This window comes from Talpa europaea (assembly GCF_964194135.1).
Source record: "Talpa europaea genome assembly, chromosome: 8".
Lineage (NCBI taxonomy): Eukaryota > Metazoa > Chordata > Mammalia > Eulipotyphla > Talpidae > Talpa > Talpa europaea.
Genome location: NC_140075.1, coordinates 39854083 through 39870185, shown reverse-complemented (window position 1 = coordinate 39870185; position 16103 = coordinate 39854083). Strand labels below are relative to the sequence as shown.

The window sequence follows — 16103 nt, the reverse complement described above, 5'->3', positions numbered from 1 at the left end:
ACATTTTCACCACCACAAATTCTGCTCTTCCTATTAATGCACAAAGCAATTCCAAGCACATGAAGAAGTGATGGGGATCTCTAGATGGGTCTTTTCACTTAAGAGCTCAGTGTGCCGGCCACATCTTTGATTTAAACGTAGGCAAACCATGTGTTTGCTAAATCACTGACATATCAGATATTTTAACAGAAAGCAATTTGTGGATAAAATTAGAGAACTTTAGAACTAAAAAGGACTGTGTATGTTGTCTCATGCAGCCTCTGCATTTTATAGTTGAGGAAATACAGTGTTAGAGAGTCAGTGATTTTTGCCCAGGCAACATGTCAAGTAACGGATGAGCAGAGACCTGATCCCAAGCCTCCTTATCTACTGATTCCCCCTTTACTGTGTCCGGCTGGAAATGGAACTGCTGGGGAAACACACGGTAAGTCTCTGACATTCAGCATCGAGGGAAATGTTCATGGTCTGGGAAGTCCAGAAAGAGAAGGAATCTGGGCATAATAGGTCTGGCCATGTACCGATGATATTCTTCCCTCCACTCAGCCTCTCCAGTGAGCCTAGATGCCTCTTGCATGGCAGCTGAGACAGAGAAAACTAAGGCCTCTTCCAGATGAGTGTTGGTCCCCGCTACAGAACTGCCTGTGGCCACAACTCAGCACAACTCTATTGCAGATGCCATGGTGTTAGCTTCCAATGCTGCTGTACAAACACTTCCACAAGCTTAGTGACTTAAAACAACACACTGGCTACCTTTCAATTCTGTAGGTCAAAAGTCTGATGTGGGTCTCAGTGGGCTAAAAGAGGGGCAAGGTCAGGACGGTGTTCCTTTCTGGAGGTTCTAGGGGAGAATGTGTTCCCTTGCCTTTCCAGCTTCTAGAGGCTGCCCGTAATCCTTGGCCCAGGGCCCTTTCAATGATGTAACATTTTGCTTATATGTTTGAAATGTGGCTTTAAGCTCTTATACATTGCACATCAGCCTCGAAGCCATATTCAAATCCAACCTTTCCACGCAAAGGGCTGACTCATTAAGGAATTAAGGATGGAATGACATCCTGCCTTTTCATATCTGCCAAGTTCTTCCCACAGTCAGAAAATATGCTACCAACCCAACCTTCCTTTTTTTATATATAAGTAGAAATCTTAGGAGTCTAGGGTCAATCACCAGGCCTCTTATTTGCAAAATTTGCCTTGGGGGGTGAAGGTGGGGTTCTGCAGCACAAATGATGTGTATAGGTTTTTGTCCATTGTGTTTCTGGGACTCTGACTTTACCAGCAAATCTGAATAATAAAAGACATTAAAGAGAGAGTTTAGTCCTAAAGAAAGCTTAAAGAAAGTAGAACAAAGGAAAGGGGGGACTTCAAAAGTTAAACTCTCAGGATAGACCAACTACCACAGCTGCTCAGACCCTTAGGTTCGGAGCAAAAGTTGAGAAAAGAGACAGGTCACACTATCTGATTTCATTCATTCATTCATTCATTCATTGATACGACAGTTATGTATTGAGGGCCACTAGTTATTATGGACTGGTAGGACAATGCTAATAGGAGATTGTCACTGTTTTAAAAGAATTGCCAGTACGATGGGAAATACTGCCGAGCAAACGTCCTTGCTTAGCTGTTAAGACATTGGTTGAATAAAATAAACCTGGAAGTAGTTTGAGGAGAAAACAAAGTAAAGAGAAGGTAAATTATAAGATTAGCATTTAATACACATAACCTGCAATTAACAGGAAGTATCTTAGGTCAGATTTGACTGGTTATATAGCAGGATCCTGCCACCAGTTAAAACATAAAATTAATAACACCCTGGGCAAATCCATTGCTCTTGTTTAAACCTTTAGAGGGAAATATGTCCATAAATATGAAAGATCATTAATGTGCAATTTATGACCACAAGTACTAAATGTTTCATTTGCAATCTCTTAAATGACATACTGTAGCATGAAAAAAGCCTAATTTTGAATAGTTTGATATTTATTTTTTCATTCATTCTTAACCATAATGGTAGAACATTCCTTGTAGAAAATTAGGAGAACACAGAAAAGTATAAAGAGAAATGTGGACATTTCCACTCAAGCAGAGACAAGAAAATTGTGAATGAGTAGCTCCAAACACAAAAGGTCTACGTCACCTGATGTGTGCCATGGATGCAGGGCAGCTCACTGTCTGATGTGTCCTCTTCAGCTCTGTCGGGCCCGGGGCTTGTGCGTATGGTGAACTTCTGTGTTGACTCCGTCGTGACTCATCTGGACAGGCTGAAGGAGTTCACCAGCAAGACGGGCTCCGTGGACGTTATAAAATTCATGCGGTGCATCACGCTGGACACCTCCAACGAGCTCTTCCTGGGGATCCCCATCGACGGTACCAAAATTTTCATTCTCCTGACTTGACATTCTCCTGATTTTTTGAGTAAGGGGATGAGAGGGACAGCAGAGTCAAGTAATCATATGTTACTTTGTGCATTGCTCTTGTTTGAATATTTCTACGTGTTCCAGGATTTTTTTCCCTAGGGTATCTGCCTTACTCACTTAGAAAATATAAATTCCATAAAGTAAGAGAGCATCTTCTATTTCTTGTTCTAAGAGTCTTACCCACAGTCAAAACTTAACAAACGTGATTAGTTCATTTGGTCATTAATGTCTTAACATCAACCAAACTGATGTATGAACCATTTCCAACCATTCTTTTGGACATGATGTATATGTCTGTATACATGTATATGTATGTATGTATAACATGCACATTATCTGGCTTTACACACAAACACATGATCTCTCCCTTATATAAATATACATACATAACCCTTCCTCAAAACTATTAAGCATGAAAATTGTGACTCTATATGATGATAATGGAGCTGCTGCTGTTGTGTAGGATACTATGTGCCAAGTGGCTTTACACATGGCTTGTCATTTACAACGAGATTTCATATTCAAAAAGCCACTTTCCTCACTACACTGCAGTAATGAATATTAAAGCACATACATGCAATTCTACTACCACCAAAAAAAAAATAATCCTCTGTATTATTTCCTTTCTGCTACTGACATTACATCTAGCTTGATGCAATTTTTTTTTTGAACTGATTTACAGCAGAGTGCATTGATTCACCCATTCATTAAGCAACTATTTGCTGACTGTCCATGTCAAGCCATGTGCTGTTCCTGCTTCTGGGAACAGAGCAGTGAACATAACAGATAAAGTGCTTCGCTTTGAGGAGTTTACGTCTAGTGGGGAAATGAAACAAGAGCAAGAAAATATCTGGTAATATATTAGGTAACAATATGTGCCTTGAAGGAAAAGCAAAGCGGGGCAAGAGGCTAGACAGTGCAGGGGGAGGTGACTGGCAGTGGACAAGGCCTCTGTGGAGGGGACAGCCAAACCTAAGCCTAAGTGAAGTGAAGCCGCAAGTCAAATACAGGGGTGAGGGAAGAACATCACAAGCATAAGAACAAGGTCTTGTAACTCTTGACCAAACCAACGGAGCGAAAACACCTGCTGTCTGATTTCCCACATGTGGGCGAGTTGATAAACCCTCCCGTTCTCTTTTCCATCTCTCCTTGCCCCATCTCCCCTGCTCTTTCATTTCTGCTTACAAGAGCCCTGGAAACTCCTCTGGTTGCCATTTGGATGGGAGTCCTCTGGGGGTTTTCAGTCATATTCTCTTGCCTGATCCCCCTTCAGACAGAAACTGCAATCCCAGCTCGCCTGGCCCACCCACATCTCTCCTGAGGTTAGGCAGGTACCGATCTCGCCCGCTGTCTGAAAGCAGAGTACCCCTCTGGAACCCTTCATAGTGGACATGAAGCGAAAACACAATTACCATTCATTCATTCACATGGGAGAAAAGTTTAAGTATACCAAGGCCCCCAAAATACCCTACCCAATGACACCAAATAAAACATAAAACCTAAACTCACACTAACACAGAACAAGAGCAGGAAGAATATGACAAGCCCACAGCTGCGGAAAGCAGTCCCCAGGCAAGGAGCCTGGCGGGGGGCTACTCTTGCTGCTCAGCATGCAGCTGCCTCTCCAACTGCTGCTCCAAGCCAATGCGGAAAGCTCCCTGTCTTTTGTCATAAAAGCAAAAATCCCCTTTGGCTTGCCTTCAGTTGGTGAAAAGAGGTATCAATGTAGAGCTTTCGTAAACATAAAGCAGCATAACACGAAAAGCAAGGACTACCTCCATAGGGCAGGTCCTCAGATAACATGCCATGCAGCACTTTTTCCTTGTAACATTGACGAGAGAAAAGAAATCCTGGCCTGTTGAATGAAATAACGTAATGGGAGGACCTAGTTTCATCAAACATAGTTTTGCTTAAAGTTGACTTTCTCAGGAACCTAGCCACACGTTAGGTGCTTACTGGACAAATTTTGTAAGTCCCTGCACCTTGGTTCTCCACTAGCTTTGATTCACAGGAAAGCTCACACAAAATTATGTTTCTTTTCCTTCTCCTCATTGGGTCCTTGTTAAACTCTCAATTTACCTAAGAGACCCAATGTGACAAAGAGGAAAGGACATTGTACTGAGGTCCAATAAAACAGGGCTCTTGTCGCAGGGCCTGCCCACCACCCTGACTATATGGTGTTGAGCAAGCTTCTGAATTTCTATGAACTGTGGTTTCTTCATCTGCAAAATGGTTAACGCTATTACTCCCCTTGCAAGATTGTAAGGATTAAATGAAGTCCTATCAAGAAGTTTCAAGAATCTATTCCTTTCTCTTTTGTATAATTTGAGGGAAAAAGAGATTTCCTTTCCCTTAGTATGCAATTAAAGACCATTCAATGAAATTTAATTTTAGTCTTTTAATTAAAGACCATTTATTTACTAAGAGTAGACCATGCTTGCGGTTCAGGACAAGGCACTGAAAATACTACGATGAATTCCATACTCTGGACCAATTACACATGTGAAAGCTATGTGATAAGTGCTATGAAAAAAAAATATATGAATAAAGAACTACAATGTAAGAATGCAAGCAAGAGCTATTAATTAGTTATATAACCTAAACAGATTATCCACTTACTGGCTCTACTTATCCAGCACCAAATGAAGTTAAAATGCAACTGCTGGCTGCCTACCTGGAGAGTGGCATGGCTTTTTGCCCTCCTAGGGGGTAGAACTGAGGTCAGAACATTCATAATTACTTGTGCCCTTCTTATTTCCCATCGTCCAGAAAAACAGGAAGGAGTGGAGGCTCAGGTAAAGAGGGGCATGTGAGACTCTAGGCTGTGTCTCAAACACAAACTTAAAAACTCAAAGGTTCGGCGTGGTAAAGGAAAGGATAGCCAGGCTAAATTTCTCAAAGTGGGGGAAAATTTATTGCACCCCTGGGCGGGATTCACTGACCCAAGGTGGGGGTCAGTGAAGTTGTGCACATTGCCAGGTGGAGGCAGGTTTTTATAGGGTAAGGAGAGGTCAGGTGGGAAACTGGGTTTGCAGGACGGTGGGGGGTAAAAAGTTTATAGGGTGCGAAAAGATTTGAAGGGCAGGAAGAGGCTTATTGTCTGAATTTTCTAGGTGGGCTTCCTGGTGGGCTTTTGCATTCCGACCTCCTGCATGACCTTTCAAAAACAGATAAATCTCTGGTTAACATGATCGACTGAGATGCAAAGCAGAATAAATTGTGCTTGTTTTGCCCAGTGGCACTCATGTGGCTTAAAATGCCCGCTCAAACTGGAAACATGGCCAGCCAAGAACACCAGTCTAGTAGGACAATATACAGGGGATGGTCTCTGATCATGATACCCTCCTTTGGCTCACAGTTTTGCTCAACTGCTCTTTTTTTTTTTTGTAATTTCTTCAGAAATGGCCATCGTGGTTAAAATCCAGGATTATTTTATTGCATGGCAAGCTCTCCTTCTCAAACCAGACATCTTCTTTAAGGTTTCCTGGCTCTACAGAAAGTATGAAAAGTCTGTGTAAGTAACACAACTTGGGGAAATTTGTTGGTGAGACTGGGTTCATTTTTGGTTTTGTTTTTCATTTGTGTCTTTGTTATTTTTGGTCTCCCCTAAAAGTTTTCTGCTCTCCAGATCTCATGAGGGAGCAGTGGATTAAGTTGCTGATGAAACACTTCTTACAGCAATTTGGCCACATGTGGCCAGACCAAAGAGTAAAAGAAGCCTTTGACTGGGGTTATTTCTCAGCAAGGAGGCCAAGTGGGTTGTCTCAGAGCCCATCCCTGGAAGCAGAATACTGGCCTGTATCTGGAGTTGAAGAGAAGGGCTGGCTGAACTTACCATTTGTTATGTCAAAATTCTCTTTCTCCATTTTGCTTCCAAAATGGAAACATGGAATCATTTTATGCTTGTGTTGCTTTTAAATGAATTTCAACACAATTCAATTTGTAGGAATTGATGGTAGTTTGAATTTTTTCATGGTGAAATTAATGAATTTTAACTCAATGTGTCTTTTTTTAGTTACATATTTTAAGTCATTGGGGAATCCAAAACTGTCATTAAATGGATTTAAAATAGTCCACTGAAAGACTGAACTAATATCTAATGGCCTATAGGCTGATCTGTGGGTTTTAGAGTGTTACAACCACTAAAAATGGCCACCTCTAGCCACTAGTGGAATCTAGGGGACAGACAGATTTGGTCTGTATCCTGTCTCTACCATTTAGTAATTAAATCACCTTCAGAAGTTAAAGTAAAATATACCCTACCCCCAAGAGTGGGAATATAAGCTTAAGAGGTTATATATAGAGTGCAATTAGCACAGAGCATGGTACATAGTAGGCATTAAATATGGTCGTTTCCCCATTCTTAACTCTCCATCTTTAAAAGTTCCCAAACTTGTCTGAAGACACAACTCTATCCAATTTTTAGGTTTTGAAATTCAATATTAAGTTTCCAGAAAAGCAACCAACTTGATGTTGCTTTATATATATAGTCTCAAGTGGTTGATGAGTATTAGGTGGATGATTTGGATACTTGGTTCTTTATAGATTTCATTTGTGGATTTGGTTCTTTGAACATTTAGTTTTGGAACATTTCTGTGGTATAGTGGTTATCACATTCACCTCAAACATTTAACTTCGTTTCCACCAGATCTTATTGTGTCTTCAATCAATGGCATAAAGGAATCATCTCTTCACTGTGGTCAGATCTGGTGGTGGCCTGTATAGTTCCTGGTCATTAATTTAGCTTCAGTCTTGGCCAACAGACTCATAGAAACTTATTACATGAGATTATAAAACGGTTTCTCTTAGGTTTCTACAGTAATTAATCCAGCAATATTCCCTTTCTACATATCATTTGCCAATGGTCACTGCACTGGTTTATATCTCCTATATTATAGAAAAGTAGAGGTCTAGAGAATTTGTTAAAATATCCCCCCCATGCTTTTAATAATATTGATACATTTAAAAGACATTTATGGAATGGATTCAGGGATGTCTACCTTTACCTCTATTTATTCGGTTTCATATTTTTGCCTTTTTATTACCAGTATTATAGTGGTGCTGCTTTGTACATTTTTCTGGGTCAATTTTAAGGCCTCTCAGCCACAGAATACCTTAAGTGGTTGTTTGTGACCTAGACTGGTAACCTAGCCACCAGTGTTCTGCTGTAAAATATATTCAGAGTTCCAACAACAAACTCACAGATGCATCCTTTTATTTTTATTTTATTTTATTTTATTTTTTATTTTATTTATACAAGCACTGGGTACAGTCAGAAGCGTGGGAGGGTGAGAGACTCCACCAGAGCCAGAGTGGGGAACAGAACAGGCAGACTGACTGAAATACACTGCTGAGGGGAGCAGTGGGCGCGGCAGGAGAGGTCTACGCGCTACATGGGACCCTGCTGGTGGCCGGGGATCGAACTGGCGCTGCATAGACTGTGGGCAGCTTCACAGCCCAGCGCTCAACCACTGCGCCACCAGGGGAGGCCCCAGATGCATCCTTTTAATACACATTTTTAAGTCAGAGAATTCCTACTACCTGAAAACTGTCATTGAACTCAGTTTTCCCAGATTTTAAGGGCACATACATTTAGATGTATGCATTTATGTATGACCCTAATGGGAGGAAACGCAAAGACACTTCCTTTAGTTTTTCCTGTGGAACTGGAGTTCCTGTGGAACGTAGAGGTTATGTTTGTCAACAGCATCAATAGGCTATGTAAGTGTATAGGTGCCCATATCAATAAGAATTTGAAAGATTTATTGTACACTGAAAGTAATGTGGAATACTGTTTCCCTAAGATCGGGAAGCAATACATTTCTACATGAACTCATATATTTAAAGACAAAGGACTTGTCTAAATTCTAAACAGAATTTAGATCTCAAGGTGCCTTTTTGTTGATCTAGTCTGAACTCTTCACTTTAAAAGAGACATAAGACTTAGAGACTTGGGCCTCCCCGGTGGCGCAGCGGTTGAGCACTGGGCTGCGAAGCTGCCCGCAGCCTCTGCAGCGCCAGTTCAATCCCCGGCCGCCAGCGAGGGCGCGCAGACCTCTCCTGCTGCCCCGCTGCTCCCCTCAGCAGTGTATTTCGTCAGTCTGTCTGTTCTGTTCCCCGCTCTGGCTCTGGTGAATTCTCTCACCTCCCTCGCTTCTGATTGTACCCCAGTGCTTGTATAAATAAATAAATAAAGACTTAGAGACTTAAAGCAGGTTATGTAGAAAGAGAACCATCTGGACTTGACCCTCTAGCCAGAGTCTTCCCTCAGACATACTGTCAAAATGTCTAAGCACATTTTTTTTGCAGCCAGCTATTCACTCAACAAATATTTGCTTAATTTTAACAATGTGACAGAAACTACAAGGTACAAAAATAAGTAAGAAGACTAATACGCCATCGTTTGAGTTTGCCGTCCAGAACTGAAGTCTCAAATTCCACAGACTTCAGGAGTAGGTAAATGAAAGCTAACTGGGTGGCTATAAGGCAACGGGAAACAGAGGTGGCCATGGCATGACCCCACTGAAGGTTTCTGCTGGTTTTTCTTTTTGAACATAAATACTGTCCTGGTCAAATGAAAAATCAGAAACCATGATTGGATTTAGTATTTAGGTACCAGTTTTTAAACATTAACTAGAAGTTGCATCCTTGATTTTGCTACCAATACCTAGAAACTCAACCAACTCTGACTCCTTAACATGAAGTATGTAATGTGCATTTAATTTAAGAATATTTATGAAGATATAAGATATAAATTCACTTACTCATGAGTACTAATGGTTTCAATTTAGGCAGGTCATTTTGTTTAAACAAATGGCAAGTGACGGTGGTGTTCTAGATAGCTTAAGTGAATACAGAAAGATTATGTTCTGACTTTTTTTTTCCAGCAAGGATTTGAAAGATGTCCTGGAAGTTATGATAGAAGAAAAAAGGTGCAGAATTTCCACAGCAGACAAACTGGAAGACAATATAGATTTTGCCACTGAGCTGATTTTGGCCGAGGTATTGAGCCAGACCAACCATAATTCCCACATATGTGTATGACTGTTTGGTGTGTAAAATTTTCCTATTTCTGCTTTAATTTTCTCTAGTTCTTCTACAACTCCTTTGCCCACTCAGTAGACATTCTGGTAGTACTTTGGACTGAAATTAACCTGTCTACACACTACACTGAAAACAGCAGTGTCCAAAGACACAAAATACATCAGTCATTGGTTAAATTGTGCTGCTTTCAGCTACAGATGGTCATGAAAAATGTTCATAGTCAATTACAGAGATCTGACATTTCTATGATTTCCTTTTGTTGAGAGGTTGTTGATCCATGACTGTCACCTCCCATCCCTTTTTGAAACTTTGATTCACTTTGCCAATGGTTCTTCTCTCTTTTAATTACTGAGAAACGTGGCGACCTGACAAAGGAGAATGTGAACCAGTGCATACTGGAAATTCTGATTGCAGCACCGGACACCATGTCTGTCTCTGTGTTCTTCATGCTACTTCTCATTGCAAAGCATCCTAAGGTTGAAGAGGAGATGATGAAGGAAATCAAGACTATTATTGGTAAGCCTTAATTAAATAAATAAAAAGTCTTATGAAGCAATTCCTTTTAAATGTCAACTATGTCCTAAGCATCTAATGTCAAACATTAGAGAACAATAGAACATAACTTTGTCACCCTTTTTTTTTTCCTTACATCGTTGGCTTTTTTTTTTTTTGGTATGATATTTGATATATCCTGTCACATTTTGATTATGCCAGAGCAGTTGAAAAGAAAATTATGGGTTTTTTTAGGATATAAAAATAGCACATATTAATTTTAAAAAATGAAATAGAAAGACATTCAAAGTGGAAAAGTGACATCCAATCCCTTCCACTGTAGTAGGCTTGTTCTTATTCTCCAGGGAGAACCACTGGTTTTTGTTGTATATTCTTCAAGCTCTTTTTTTTGGGGGGTGAGGGGTGCGCACATAAACACATACACATGGTTGTATTTTTTTAAATCAACAGCATGGGATCAAATACAATGTTTTGTCTGCATTATCAGACAAAAGATGTGTGGGTCCACACTGGGAAATGGCTGACATTTGTAGCAGTTTCTGGATCTCGAGCAGTTCATCCACAAATGAACTTCCGTTTGATTGCAAAAGGAAGAAGAGAGGCTGAGAGCAAAGGCAGGGGAGTGATCAGTTTCCTTCTCCCAAAATTCATCTTCCCACTGTCCTCTCCTCCTCCTTTGCAGGGGAGCCCCTAGATTCTGCCTCAGCTCTCCCATCCGCCACACCACCTCTTCCCTGCTTTACCTTTGCTTCAGCATCATTCTGCCCGCTGCTCCTGATGTTACTACCTTTCCAGAAAAACATGCTACTTTTAGAAAAAATCAGAATTGCCCTCTGCAAGAAAACAGAATTCCTTATTTGGAGTACTTTTCACCTGGACAGTCTTTTAAGGAACACATTTCTGACATGTGCAAAGAGATAGCCGCATTGGTGCAGACTTTTCTCTTGACTCTATGCAATCCCTGCAAAACAAATAGTTTGGTTGTGATAAGGCACCATCTTTTTAAAATCATTTGAATGCTACTTGAAACAGTTAACAATTGTAGGAAATTTCATGGAGGGCAATTGTCTGGGAGGCAGGTGGGAGAGTTGCCTCAACAAGCAAATTCAGTGGAATGAAGAGAATCACGGAGATGGAGTCCGGGGAGGGTGGTTTATCTTGAGATCATAAGACTTTAAATACAATTTTAACACAACTTCTTTGAGAGATGAAAAGTGTTTGTGCTACAAGATGGCCCCTTGACACTTCAACAGACCTCTGCCAAGTAGAAAAGCAGCAGAACCCCTGGCACATGTAGCTGTGACACACACACACTGTAATTCCTTCCTAGTGAAAGCTTTTGATTAGCTTCTTGGTCATCTTCCCTCTAGCTCCTCACCCCAGACAAACACACCTCATCAGACCCTTGAGTGTACAAAGAGAAGTATGTGAGTTTTCTGACCAGATGAGGCTCTTCCTGGAGGGCTTATCTGTACAGAAAAGGGTTGCCTCAGGATGTTGGGCACCAAGTAGCTCAACTGAGGATGCTGTGAAGCTTTGCCAAATGTGGGAGTAATCTGAGCATCTCTGACTAGTGTCAAGGAAACAGTGGATGTGCTGTCCTGGGGCTGATCTGAGGCACCCATTTTCTTGTAGTGAAGTAGGGGGTTCTTGCTATTTTACTGCAATAGATTGTTCTTAATTAGATGGAGAAACTGTCAGTAACATGTTCTGTGCTGATGACTACATAGGTAACCAGAGGAGAAAATTTCATTGAAACTGGTTAAATGTCCTTTCTCACTTTGACTAGAAAAGGAATGACTTTTTCATAGAATTCAGGGTGAGGGACAAAACTCAAACCCTTCAGAGGCCAGGGAGATAAATGTTGAAAGTGAGTTGAGTAGGTCTATAAGGGACTGCAGAGCAAATGCCCCTCAAAATCTCACTGGCTACTCAACATGCTGTTATGTGGGGATGTGGGTCCAGTATTACCAGGCTTTCATATTTTTCTAGAAGTCCAAGCTTTTCTATGAAATCCCTCAGGTTTAAAGATATTTAGGTTTCAATGTGGCTCAAACAAAATGTATTTGACTCAGGTCGATGATTTACATTAGAATTATAGATATAAAATGTTTTTAACCAAAACAAATTGTTCTGTGAAAGCTCTAGCAGTTGTAATGCCATCACACATTGAAATTAATATTACCTTCCTTGTCCTTTTTATCTATTTTCACAGGTGAAAGAGAGATAAGGATTGATGACATACAAAAATTAAAAGTGATGGAAAATTTCATTTACGAGAGCATGCGCTACCAGCCAGTTGTAGATGTGGTCATGCGCAAAGCCTTAGAAGATGATGTCATCGACGGCTACCCAGTGAAAAAGGGGACTAACATCATCCTGAATATTGGAAGAATGCATAGACTCGAGTTTTTCCCCAGGCCCAATGAATTTACTCTTGAAAACTTTGAAAAGAATGTAAGAACACTTTTTTAAAACAGAGTGTGCCACTTTTGAAAATGTCAACCATTGGACATCATTCTGGTTCTGTGTTTCCACTATGCACATCCCATTCTATTTACTCGCTCCCTTCTGCTCCCTTACACCAGGCACACACACCTCGCCTAGCGTGCAATGAGACTTCTATATTCGTCCTCAAGTGAAGGATGCTGGATCTCCAGCACTAGGAAGTGTCTCTGGTGGCCACACAATGGATTAAAATGTGCAACAGCCAGGCCCTCGATTTAACTAAAACAAACAAATTTTGTTTAACCCACCACCTTTCTTTTCCATTTAAACTTACCGCTTTGTCATTTTGACGAATTTTATCAAAATGATAGATTTTGCTGCAGGATCATCTACACAAAGGAAGTCCACTTTTGCTTTAAGTGGAAATCCTATGAGATAAAAGATTTGTCTTCTGCCATTCTGTCTTTCACTGAATGACCCACGAGCACTACATTCCATTCTAAACGGGGCTCAGTAATTAAAGAGCTTCAACTCTTTCTATCATTGAAATATGCTGGAGATTCTACTCCCATTATGTCAAATTTTAGGCAATGATGGTTCTTAACCTGAATTATCCAAATAATAGTTTCCTCGGTGCCCTTAACTTTACATTTGTATAGTCTATAGTGGAGAAACATGATCGTAATTAATCCAGTCCTCTATTCATTCTGTTTCTATATGAGCAACTCTTGCCATGCCAGCAATTCATCCACAAAAACTTAAGCATCACTATGTCCTCAGCACTATGTAAGTCCAAAAAAAGGACAAGACAGACAGATGTGGTGCCAGTTAATTTTTTGCATAGCTAAGAATATTTTGGTTCTTTGGCACCAAGAGGCCAAGAATCTGCATCTTTGCCTAAATTTATCCTCTGTCATCAAATTATGTACTACCGTACAAACACAAGCTCTGCCTAGATGAAACTGCAGAACAGTAGCAGAGTGGTGTCCATCCTCCAGAGCTACTTGAGCGTTTTATGAAAAGCAAAACCGGGGACCATCCAAGTCTGGGAGTGGAGCACAAAGGGTCCATCAAACTGACTGGAGCAAAGGTTAACCTGAGGGACAGTTACTCACCTCAGTGCTGGGGCAGTATGGCTGAGACCCGGGAACAGAGCGTTCGGACTGACCAGTGTTTTCAGGGTGAGCTCAGCAGAGAGGTGTATGGCTCTAGCCTTTACTGCTTTGGCTAACTGTCTGATCATTTTCACAGGTTCCTTTCAGGTATTATCAGCCATTTGGTTTTGGGCCCCGTGGCTGTGCAGGAAAGTACATCGCCATGGTGATGATGAAAACCATACTGGTTACTTTTTTGAAACGATTCCACGTGAAGGCATTGCAAGGAATGTGTGTTGAAAACATTGACAAAAAAAATGACTTGTCCCTCCACCCTGATGAGACCAGAGGTATCATAGAAATGGCTTTTGTCCCGCGAAATTCAGACTAGTGCCTCCAACACGAAAGAAGGTTGGTCACAGTGGACTAGGGTGGAGGACTGTGGGTGCCTTGGTGAGGGTGTGGGGTGGTGACAGGCATCTGAGGAGGTGTGAACCTAGACCTGTGAATCACATACAGTGTTGTTAATCAATATTACCTCAATTCAAAAAATTAAAAGGTACTAATAAATAAATACATAAACAGCCACTGTAGATAGAGGATTTCCCTAATACCTCCCAGAAAACTTCCGGGATGAATTCTGATTGCTCAGTTTGGTTTTCATGTCCACGTCGTAAATGATGGTGGTGGCCAATGGTATAGGCAGCATGACCTGTTGGCTCTAGACCATGCACCTACTGATGTGGCTGTGGTGACAAGTCAGTGTTGGTCCCATCCTAACTATGGCAGGGCGGGAGGAGAGGTGGTGAAGCTCACAGTCTAGAGGCATAGGTTCAGTTCTCGGGAAGTTGGGATGGGAAATTGATCCAAGTGGGCATTCAGCCGTTAGTGAACCTAAACCACTAGAGCCATTGTATTTGCACCTGCTATTCCGCTTCACACAGGTCTCTGAACCAGCAGTCCCTTCAATAAAAGTTTGAAATGAAAACCACACCCAAAAAGGTTGATCAGTACCTACTGGTGCATTTCTCCTAAGCAATTCTCCTGGACACCATTCACCTTTGCCAGACAGCCTCACCCTCACAGCGGACATTTGGTGCCTATGGTATTTTGCAGGCATCCTTCCTTACGGGCTGACAGCAAGCCAGGAGACAGTAGCCATCTGATCTTGTCCAAACCCGAGAACCAGACTGCAAGAGAAAACACCGAGGCCAAGAATGTGTGGTCACTGAAGAAACTGCAGCCCTAAATGCCCAATCTCACAAAATGTGCTATGGAAATGATAGGCCACCAGCAAAACTTATATCTGGCTCCCCTGGGCTGCCCACAGAAACCAATAGAAGAAAAGGCTCTGCCCAGAGAATATTTTAATGTCTGAGGCAGAAGCACAGTAGATAGAAAGGCCAGGCTGATGTCTGGGTACCTGGGGCCAAATGCACCTGCTAGTATGAAAAAAAGCTGCTTTAACTTGGTTTTCAGTGGTTTGGGACTAGAATGTTCATAGTCTTTGGAGGAATGCCTACACATTCAGCACTTGATGCTCCCTATGAATTACAATAATTAACTCTTGTTTATCCACATGTGACTTATCTGTCACAAAAATTAAATGGGAAACTATCCTTTCCCAGTTTCTTAATTCATGCAATTCAGAAACTTGCTATAGATTCAGATGATACAGATAATTTAGTAATAGCCCAACAAAATATAATTAGAACCATGTATCTGCTGCAGAGGAAAATCATTACACAATGCATTTCAAGTTCAAATAAAAATTCTTTTTATCATGTGTGCATTGTTGTTCAGCTCCATCAGTGCAATGATCTGGGGGTGGGGAAGTCCTCCAACTCCATATCTAATTCTACAGCCCTGTGGGTTTAAAGCTCTAAGGAAGGCCCCCCATTCCATTATCCTTCTCACTCAATACTTTCTTTCTTTCCGAAACCACAAAAGTGGAGGGCAATAGGTCAGTGGAGGATGTGGTCAGGATAGAACCCATAACCATATTTTATCCTACCTCAGATTTAACAGTCACCTCGTTTATGGTATCACTAAATACAGTCATGCACACCTTGGAATTAGTTTTCTAGAGGGAATCATTTAGATGAATTCACTTTCCCAACATCAATTTACTTGTGTAATCTTAGCCAATATGACTATATCTACTTGGAGACCATTTCAAAACTGAAAGATTTAACTGGTACAACTACATGTTTGCCATTGACTCAGCCACCATCACAACATTTGCATAGTCTCTTCATCCTATTGTTGGGCAACAGGGCAACAGCTGAGTATAAAATGAAATGTAAGCTTCTTGAGAGCAGGAGCTCTTGCCTTTCTTTGGTAATTTATCCCCAACACCCACTCAGATTCTCCATTTTGACTGTCAGCAACAGTCCTGAATAGACACTCTTGCTCACAAGACACTGAAATGACCCCAAAAGCCAATGAAAGTAAAAGGCAGGTATTCCAAGAATTCAAGGATGGACATGAGTGAAAAAGGAAGTATTTGACCTTGGAATTATTTGGATCATCCACATAACCTAAACATACATGAAAACATGTCTGTGTGCCTGGAAATGTCCACCTGGTAGGG

General features: G+C 41.1%; 1 protein-coding gene across 1 annotated transcript in view; it reads left to right on the top strand.

Annotated features, from left to right (window-relative positions):
• CYP19A1 (cytochrome P450 family 19 subfamily A member 1) overlaps positions 1-13901 on the top strand; it is a gene marked incomplete at both ends in the record, with an annotated part of 31673 nt that extends 17772 nt beyond the window's left edge. Inside the window, 6 exons of the mRNA XM_084239658.1 lie at positions 2185-2361; positions 5811-5925; positions 9299-9413; positions 9809-9971; positions 12184-12425; positions 13668-13901. Coding sequence (XP_084095784.1) covers positions 2185-2361; positions 5811-5925; positions 9299-9413; positions 9809-9971; positions 12184-12425; positions 13668-13901 — 1046 coding nt within the window. The remainder of the gene's footprint in view (positions 1-2184; positions 2362-5810; positions 5926-9298; positions 9414-9808; positions 9972-12183; positions 12426-13667) is intronic.
• Positions 13902-16103: the final 2202 nt, after the last annotated feature.